Source organism: Nannobrachium achirus, assembly GCF_963921795.1.
Source record: "Nannobrachium achirus genome assembly, chromosome: 17".
Taxonomy (NCBI): domain Eukaryota; kingdom Metazoa; phylum Chordata; class Actinopteri; order Myctophiformes; family Myctophidae; genus Nannobrachium; species Nannobrachium achirus.
Window position 1 is genome coordinate 36,690,713 of NC_137824.1, and position 10,423 is coordinate 36,701,135.

The 10,423-nt window shown below is 38.0% G+C and overlaps 2 protein-coding genes across 4 annotated transcripts in view; both read right to left on the reverse strand.

The window, feature by feature from the left end:
* tmem265 (transmembrane protein 265) overlaps positions 1-10,423 on the reverse strand; it is a gene marked incomplete at its 3' end in the record, with an annotated part of 435,019 nt that overhangs the window by 315,401 nt on the left and 109,195 nt on the right. The gene's annotated exons all lie outside the window — the stretch shown is intronic.
* The window catches only part of mbnl3 (muscleblind-like splicing regulator 3), a 37,686-nt gene continuing 29,127 nt past the window's right edge, over positions 1,865-10,423 (reverse strand). The window contains exons 8-9 of one of the 3 annotated variants that reach the window (XM_080745409.1): positions 9,518-9,612; positions 1,865-8,170 (exon numbers count right to left, since the gene is read on the reverse strand). In XM_080745409.1, the coding sequence (XP_080601535.1) occupies positions 8,153-8,170; positions 9,518-9,612 (113 nt within the window). In that variant the 3' untranslated portion in view covers positions 1,865-8,152. Of the gene's footprint in view, positions 8,174-9,517 lie in introns of all 3 variants that reach the window. The other 2 variants (XM_080745410.1, XR_013962884.1) reach the window with 2 other exon arrangements.

The following is a 10,423-nucleotide window of genomic DNA, read 5'->3' on the forward strand; positions in this document are numbered from 1 at the left end:
CCCCACACACACACACAGGCACCCCTCCCCCCCCCTCCCCCCCACGACCACCGCTCAGTTCACACACACACACACACACACACACACACACACACACACACACACACACACACACACACACACACACACACACACACAGCTCCACTTCGAACAGAGGTTCGATTTTTTGTACTTGACTGGGTTTTAGATTAGTATTATTGTTTTTGTACTTGATTGGGTTTTAGATTAGTATTAACGTTTACTGTACTTGATTGGGTGTTAGATTTGACTAATGTAAAATAGAAAAGCCTCCTGTGGACAGGTGATGAGAATTAGTACTTGTGCTAAAATCACTTATATCAATGCATCTGGTTCGTCCAATGTGATTGTGATGTCCATATTCAAATAAATAAAACATAACATGCACTTTGTATAAGTAAATAAATGAATTGTTGCATCATTGGATGTCCCTAACAAAAAGACAACCGCATAGACAGTCCAGTCAATCTGAAGTTTGACCCAAAATAAATTGCAATGGTATTTGGTTCAATGTTTTTTTATGATTTTTTTGATTTTATGATTTTTTATGATTTTACGATTTCTTAGGGTCATCCAAAAAACATGTTAAAAGTTTCCCATTATATTCTAAGTGGATCAAGGTAAATTCAGGGGGTTCAAGTTTGGGTCCCTTCACTTACTATACAGGAAAAAAGACCCCCCAAAAAACTTCTTTAAGTAGCATGTGAGGGGTCTAACTAAGGGTTTTTCACGATTCTGAATTCATTTCAAGTATTTGTTTTGCACGAAAAACATTCCTCTGGCTAAAAACGGACGGACAAAACTGTGAAAAGTGATGACTCATCACTAAACCATCACTAAACCATAGTTTTGTGGGTCCGTTTGTAGCCCGAGGAATGTGTTTCGTGCAAAACAAATACTTGCAATGGATTCATGAAAAAACCCTAGTTAGACCCCTCAAATGCTACTTAAAGAAGATTTTTTGGGGGGGTATTTTTTTCCTGTATATTAAGTGAAGGGACCCAAACGTGAACCCCCCGAATTTACCTTGATCCACTAAGAATATAATGGGAAACTTTTAACATGTTTTTTGGATGACTCTAAGGATCATAAAAAACCCTGAATTATTTCTATTGCAATTTCTTTTGGGTCAGGCTTTTTAGCTTAGATTGACTGGCCTACATGGGATCTGGACTGAGTTCTATAACTATTTGTGCTTCACTCTCTCTGAAACCCAGTGAGCAGGTAAACCATCTGGGTGTTGATGGATTCTAATCATCATTTTCAAACTCATATCTCTAGCACATAACTAACCAACTTAGTAGGCTTATAAATTAATAATCATTTAGAAGTTGTTCTAGGGAGTCCCCAGCAAAATTACATTTTGAGCAATAAGACATTTTTCATATTGGGGTCTGCAGCCAAATAGTAGACCTACATGTAAATTTGGGGGTCCTTGACATGACAAAGTTTGAGAACCCCCCCTGCCTCATATACACTACTTAATATTTACAAGCCTTTCCTCTACCTGTACCTCCGAAATACAACTGTGGTAGTGAGTGTGTGTGTGTATGTGCGTGGGTGCGTGCATGCATGTGTGTGTGTGTGTGTGTGTGTGTGTGTGCGCACGCGTGCGTGTGTCTGTGTTAGTTATTGCGGGGATGTGGTGTGGTCCAAAAATCATACGAATGTGTATATGTTTTTTATGTGAGCTGTACATTCTATTTGTTCATAATTATTTGTTTGATATTTTATGTGAAGCACATTGACTTTACCGGCAAAGAAATGTGCTAAATTGATTTAACTTAAGAATTGTAAAACATGCACGCAGAGAAGTGAAAAACAATGAAAACACACCACAGCAGGCCACCATTAAATGCTTTATTAAAGTTCAAATAAAAACAGCAGATGTCATCATAGGCACAGAAACCTACCTTAATATTCATACACTGCAAAATAAATTGGCATGTAGCACGGCAGCACATACAAGCATAGCAAGCAAAAGTATAGGTGTGAAACGATAGGCAACTATAAGAAACAAAGCAGTTACTTTCAAGTTTGTCCTAGCCTGGCAGAGAGAGGAGTTGTTTTCATATGGCTTTGTCCTCAACAGTCAACCATTATGGTTGACCTTCAGTCAGTCTGGCACTTAAGCTAACACCCCCCAAATCAATGATGTTCCGTTAACATGGATTTTGTGTGAGAGAAAAAAAAAAAAATCTAAATCAAACAATTTATGTTAAAACAGATTCAATTCAAATGTAAGAAATACGGGAATACACACAATTCAGGATCACATAATGAAAGCACAATGATTGACAGCTACACTGATTTAAAATAACAGTTAGGTTAAACTGATTTCAAAATAAAATAAAAAACAAATATGCATTCTTTTTTTTTTGTACCAGGGGATCCATTTCTCATCAAGTCCATACCACGGAGCCTGTATCACAGGTATTTCTCTCATATAAAGATAGTATGAATTATGACAGATACACAGATATATTAAGGTGATATTTTGAGACAATAGGGATGGTTGGATACAGAGTGAAAGAAACACAGCTGAGAACCTCCGGTGTATTTGGGGCACACATTGTTCAAGAGAGGCACAGCTGATAAAACTATTTACACTGTCCGAACACAGACTCCTGTTGTCTACAGTCTGAGGGCTTGAACCATTTCACCACAGTGAGTCTCAAGTCAATCCACCGCTAGGACAAAGTGCCATGGCAACAAAATCATTGGCTTCAAGAGCAGTTAAAGAGCATCAAAGGTCCAAGTTTGAACAAAAAAGAACACCATCGAGGGATGAGGGTGCTACAGAAGATAGCACCAGACATCCAGTTCCTGTTCACAATTTGGAGTGAAATCCTAAGGAGAATTCAGATTTATTCTTTTGGATAATGACGGTGAATGAGTAAAGATTATCCCCAAATCCTATCACAGACAAAATAGAAATTAAATCTTTTTTGAACATGTGATGTCGCACATTCACCACTATCATCTGAGTCTTGATATTCTGTTCTTTTATCCTTGGCTGCCTTTCAACAGACAGCGTAGAATTAAACACTACTATTGGGATGTAAAGTAAGTTACAAAGGTTTCATCTAGTCCCAGGGGACCAGTATTTTGGGTATTTTACTCAAGTATTTAAGGGTGAGCTTATCACCGGTTCACCCAGATACATTCCAGTTCGATTAATTTTTAACTCAAAGAAAAATACAGATTCACTTATGATATCACTGATCATATCAGATATAGATGAATCAATACCAAACAATTTGTAAATTATCGAATAAATATTAAAAAAAAATGCTTCTTAGGTGCAAACCATTCATCTTTTATAGCTAGCCAATGTCATGCTTTGCAAAGAGTAGGACTCTAGCAAACAGAAAAGACAGATCCCTCAAAACATTTTTTTCCTACACTGTATTAAAATGCTAACTGTATACTTGTACAGTATCTGTAACAATACAGTCATTAGATTTTTTTTATCAGTTCTTTTCTCTATATTTATTCAAAATAAATTTGAATATTTTGACATAGTTATGTACATAAGTGCAAACAAGGTGAATATCACACATTCGTACACCCAAGTGAGAATCGACATCAATCCCAGCACAGCTGGGCAGGCCTGGGGGCAAAGAGAGCTCTTATGGACTCTTGCAACACTTACAAACTCTGCTTTTTGTTGCCAAAGAGGCTAATCAAATCATAGGAATAAATCATGAATTGAGACATCTCTATACATATGCCACATAGCAAAGGCATTATAGTCTTAATGAAATGTTGCCATTGTCCCCTTTGATTTCATAGATAAAGCTGAAGTTTTCCCATTTTGCAAACAGTCCAAAAAGCCTCTTTACCACCCCGACGGTGCTGTTTGCTTTAAAAGCAAACATCCATTCTTACTTTTGAAAGAAACAAATAAAATACAAGACAAAGAAACCAAATCAATTGAGACCAAAGAAAAAAAGGACACAAAATGAACACCTGATCTCCCCAAAGGACCTTTGGATATTAGAAGGATTTATGTTTTCCGTAGAAAATATTCAATCGTGTAGCATTCAAAGACAAACTTAACAAGACATTCCCTTTCTGAATAAGTTACTGTTAACAATTAAGATAATACAAAGGTAGCCATGTTGTCATTTTGTTGCCATAGCAATAGCAACTGTTATCAACAATGAATCTATCATTGCATACAAATGTATTTTTTTTATATTGTTTTCCTTGTCAGTCTACACAAACTATTAGGTATAAATGAAGATTTCTATTCCCATGCTTTGATTTCTTATGTCAAATTAAAACGAAATACTACTTTAGCACTAATAGTTATTCCCATACATAACAATCATCTTTTATACAATGATACAGGAGTAAGGCCCTTTCATCTGTGTCCTGGAAAACAGAACTTCAGGGCCGAGTTCCATGCTAAAAGTTCCTGTCACTGCACACAGTGAGTGGAACATTCAGCATATTCTGACAGGACATGGCTAAGAACAGTGGGACCTAAAGTAAACCAGGAAGAAGAGAGATAGAGATAGAGAGGAGAAAGTATGGTAGGAAAAGGTTTCTAGCATCTACATGACAATCACCTGAGCGAACTACGCTCTAAGTGTACTTAAAATTCGAATGCCCCAAGAGAGGCACAATTTATTCATCAAGTATTTTGTTATTTCCAACTGGACAGCAGTTGGTGAAGGCAGAATGATAAGACAAGAAAAACAGAGTGGATATTGGGAGATTCTTTTTGTTTTCTGGGCTTGACGGTGCAAGTCCATCAGAGCTATTAGGATTTTAGACAAAACAAGTTGTCTAGAAATTCAAATCACAAATGTCATTGATTAGGAGAGGGCCAATTCTGTTTAAGTTAATCAAAGAAATGATATATAGTGTATATGTATATAAAAAAAACGTATTTGCCCAAAGATATTTCTAAAAAGTAGTCACACCACCCATTGACATTAAATATAAATCTATATAACAATACACATACTTTTATATATCTTAACACAGTATCAACATGGTATTTATGTGACCTCTTAGAAATAGTGTATATAGTGAGTCATTACATTTCAACATGCCGGTCTCTCAGATCGGCACGTTTAGGGTTTTTGCATTATTAGATACATTCACAACACAATGACATGACTTGAACATGAACTCCCTGTGGGAAATGCTTTGAAACATTTTTAAACATATTTAATCAACCCAATATGTGATGCGCTGAGTTTTTAAAACACATTTACGTATGCACACCACTCACTGTGGGTATATATATTTAGTTTTTTTACATTGTTAAAGAGGAGACAGCACAGCTGCCTCAAAGGAGAAACTATAGGTATAACATCTTATTTCTGATAACAGCGCTACAGTAGATAACACGTCTTTTTAATGATTTGACTGTTATTACAGTGTATGGACAGTGGTTGTTTGAGGAGACTTGAAAGAGGCACATTCGACCTTGACCTTGCAGGTGATTTCATCTCCATTTCAATAACTGTGTCTCCTAATTTCCAGATATCAGTCTGCTATCTTTACAGCAGGTCAATTAAAGGTCAGTCCCGCACCTCACAACCCTGAGTGATAATTTTACTTTAGAATTAAACTAACACTTAGGATTTTCTCCTCCCATCTCCTCATTCTATGTTCTGTTCTGAACCACTGTGGTTTAAGCATTTAGAGTCTTGACGACTTTTCATAGAAAGGACACAATCAGTGAAAAACATTTTAAAGTCAAATAGGACATTTTCAAGTTCTTTACGTTCTCCCTGAAGAGCCACAAGACAGACAATTTTGTGTGCCGCTTAAGTCAAATTCATAGGTTTTCGCACAACAAAGTCTCTCATCAAAAATAACAGATAAAGAAAAATCTGAAAATGTGATGTACTGTTGCATGTGAAAATGTATAAAGGAGGCTTTAGTCACTTCATGAGTCTTGTGAACATAAGAACTCCAAAAATAACTCCAAAAATAAGAAGTGCTGTTTTGCACACCTTGACATCTCAGAACGGAAGGTTAATTTGGAGGAATAATTAGGTATCGCATTTACTGGGTCTGTTACTTCCACACATCAACGCTTGGCACATACAGACTTTGGTGAAAGGATCATTGGCACAAACGCAGGATATAAACCCTGTTCCTCATTTCTGTCATTCCTGTACCATACCATCACACGCAAAAGTGCCAGCAATATAAATGAATAAGTGTCTTTAGATTATCTATAACAGTTTTGGTTTGATTATAATCTCATAGGACTTGAAGAAAGGTATCATCTCTCTTCTCTATCTATGCCATGATTAGCTAATTTAGTATGAAGTGCCTTTAATTAAGCCCAGAGATTGTCATTCCTTTGCATTGCACAAGAAGCCAAGTTTGGATTGTAAAACAAAAACAAACCTCTTTTGAAACGGCTCATTATTAATCAAATCAGCACAACCAATAAACAACCACTGAGGACACTTATGACTCAAAGTGTAGTTCTCATAATGGCAGCTGTCAATCACACACACACACACACACACACGCACGCACACACGCACGCACGCACGCACGCACGCACGCACGCACGCACGCACGCACGCAGAGAACACAGCTTCAGCTGTCTAAAGCGTCATTCCCACCAGGCACGATAAAGATAACCATAACGATGTCGGCGCATTCACATCAATTATGTCAGCGTTATCGTTGTGATGCGGACGCTACCATGAGTTGAGAACAATGTTTCAAACAATATCTTTATCTTAATTGTGCCCGGTAGGAATGTCGCTTAAAGGTGGTCGTCCACTTTAAGTAAGGGAATTAAAAGTCACATTCTTAGCAGGTCTCTCAACTCAGGACCTGTTAAAAGTACATTGACGCTGTTGGTGTACATTATAACAAACGCCTCCTGTTCTGGTGAGCGAGGAGGTATCAGCTGAGAAGTTAGATACAACAAGACCAGGGTTCGATTTCCTGATGTCTGATACAGTATATTTGATATTAATGTTTAATAATATCACAATTTCACTAGGTAAATAGAATATGTATAAATATGTCTGTTGAGTACATTAACTCTAGCTTCCCTATTTTTGGCAGATTTTAAAAATGTGCTAAAATGATTTAAACTTCAAAAACAGCAGATGTACAAGCTCACAACACATTGCATCGTGACATATTGTGATATTGTAGAACGGCTACTCTCGTTATTTGTCATATAAATTAGTATAGGGATTAGTATAGATAGGGCTTAAGTGGTTGAAAGTTCCCGCTCTGTTAAAAAGAAAATCGAACCCTGATAGTAATGATTGGCCTCAACAGTCTTGTGTGCTGAATGTTTTTTTTGTGGTGTGAACTTGACAGCAAACTGAAAAATTAAAGGCACAAACAAATCAGGTACCCTCCTCGGGTAAGATGAGAGCATATACCCGGAACAATGTGAGTGGTGTACAGGGTGCAGGTGAATTTTTTAACATAAACATTTCAGCCATCTTACAAGGTAAACATGATATATGATATGGAACAAACTTCTCAAGTGAAAAAAACAAAAACAAAAACAAAACATAAAGGTCATTGACCTGACCCAGGTCTGATCCATCTTCTGATGGGAATCTCCATGAGTAGCTTTTCAGATTTGTTTTGTGTAAGGTCGTTTTACCTCATGCCTCATTAATGGCTCCAACCCAAGAGGGGTTTCTACAGTATGTCTAAATATTGTAAGTGTGTGTTGTGAGTGCATGCGTGCATGAGTTTTTGTGTAGTCTATGTGTTTCTTAAGGTGTGGGCATTTATGGCTCTATTGCTCATTCTGATATTCAGGTCCATAATAATAATGCAACAGGATGGTTGGCTTGTATCAACATATTCAGGTTCAAAGCTTCAATATTGCATGAACCAACAAGAACTTTCCTTGACACCAAAGTGAGTATCTCCAAATAAGGTTCACACTGCCACTCTGAAGTGTGCACAGTAGGTTAGGCACAGGTTTTCTGCATTCAGATAGGTGCCCCCTGCTGGTAATGCAGGGAGTTTGTGGGTTTGAGAAAGGTCTCTTAACTGGGATTTCTGGAGACGCTGACCGAATTGAGTGCCACCGGTGCGGCTACCAGCAGTTTGGGGACGGGACAGTAGTGGGTTTCCATGGGGACGCACTGGATTTCCACCGGATCTGCACTCAGAACCTCTGAAGGGTCTACTGGAAGAGAGAAGACAGAAGAAGTAGAAAAGAATATAGATTCTTCAGTTACATGCTGTGTAAAACCGACTGCATCATTCAGATTCTAAAGACTGGAAAGTACCGTAGAATGGAGATTATAATGGCTAATTAGCATCGCTCTAAGTTAAATATCTACCTGAAACATTCAATACATTGTTGTGATGAAGGTTAAAGTAAATTGTATAAAGCTCAGAAGACGTAGCGGTTTAATTATAAGTAGTAAAATGGAGATTCTACCACTTTTTCGAGTCACGTGTTCAAATACTGGATTCTGATTGGCTAAATTCCGGAGGTTATGAGAGGACAACTGCCGCAAAGTTGTGTGAGGAGATCAATGCGCCTCAGTGTACATCCGGGGACTTCAGGAGGTAGTCGGAACACCTTTCCCCCAACCAACAAATGACGGTGGCAACGGTCCTATGTTTACTAACGTGCATGCTATAGTCGCCGATTTATTTGGATCCAATGCAATCCGCCAACTTTAAAGCCCCTTTTCTCTGAACCTATGCCTTTCTGGAAGCGAACAGCCTCTATTTACGGCCGGAACGGTACTTCTAACTGACGTTAGCTTAGCTGTAAGCTAGACGCATGGATTAGTATGGAGTTGGCGCCATCTGTTGGTGAGTAGAAGATGTTGTTTGTGGAACTATCTGCTGTCTCGCGGAAGTTTTATAGGCAATAATGATTGTAACTTAAGATCCTTGCAAGTTACAACTATGTGTTTTCTTTCATGTATACGGGAAAAAGTGGTAGAAAAGCTATTTACCACTCGGGGTCGGACATTATGCTCTCATAATGTCCTGAGTGAGGGTGTTATCGGACTCGGCTGCGCCTCGTCCGATAACACCCTCACTGCGGACATTATGAGAGCATAATGTCCTCTCACTCGGGGTAAATTGCTTACATCTCTACCAATGGTCTCTACCAGACCATTATATTGCATCCATAATTTACTTTTAACCACTTTCAACCTGGCATCCCTATTTTGGATATGTTAAATAAACAAATAAATCATTAAATAAAATAATTCAAAACTTTAACATTTTCTAAAATTAGTGAAAATAGCTGACCTACAAGCTTTCAGCGTGAGCTTGCAGTTCGGCTTTTCGTCGTACAGCAAAGCATATCAAGTGGTTAAGGCTTCGTCTCAAAATAACCTTTTCATTTGCTCACATCACTTTGACAAGTGAAGAAGGATGGAATGTAACACACATGTAAAATCATAGTCAGGTGTATTTGATCCTCTCCCAACACGAGAGGAGTTTGAAGGCCTAAAAACGATATAAACTACCAAAGGAGAAAACACAACATGAAGGGCCAAACCTGATTGGAGGAGGCAGATTCAGCGAAAGGAACATTGGTGACTGGGGTCGAGGCCGACGTAATGGTGGAGGTGGAGGCACCGTGCATCATGGGTACTTTTGATTCAGGGCGAGTCGGGCGACAAAGACAGAGAACGAGGAACATGGGCCAGGAGGAGGGGGGGACAGGAATGATATGATTATCATGGCAACAATGTGTAGAAGCAAAAGGATGAATTTTCAAATGATGGATCCAGACACATGCAGATGAAACAGGAGGAAAAAGGAAATTACATTTTCAACCAATTCATAAAACAATAAGGAATGTATTGTTCAAAGACTCATGAAAGTTAAAAACAAAACAAAAAAACATGGCAATATATTCATACAATCTAATCAGACCAATGTATCTGATCGTTGTATTCAGGTGAACAGGACATGAGGATGGGGGGAGCAAATGAATCATAAGAGAATAGACAAGCAAAAGCTTTCTTCAGTAAGTCACACAACATGACACTTATTGGTCATTTCATTCATGATCAGATTTATATGATTTCTTTGATATGATGAAACCTATTTATTGCATGCATTCCTTCATATATTGTTAAATTCTCCTTTAGTGATAAATAAACCAATCTCCTTAATAATTGATGACACATTAAGACTCTGGTGTGTGTTGGTTGTATGTTGGGGAATCTGGGGATGTTTTCACAACATTGACCAACAGAGATTTAAGTGCAACATTCAACATTCCATGTGACCTGCTTTCCTTCAGCATATAGCTTATGCATAAATATATAATAATGTATAAACTCAAGCATTGTATTCTCATATGATAATACTGTTTATCACATACCCAACCGTGATTTGAGCTGGGTGAGGGGAGTGATAAAAAGAGAGGCGGATAAGCTTGAGCTAATTGGTCAAC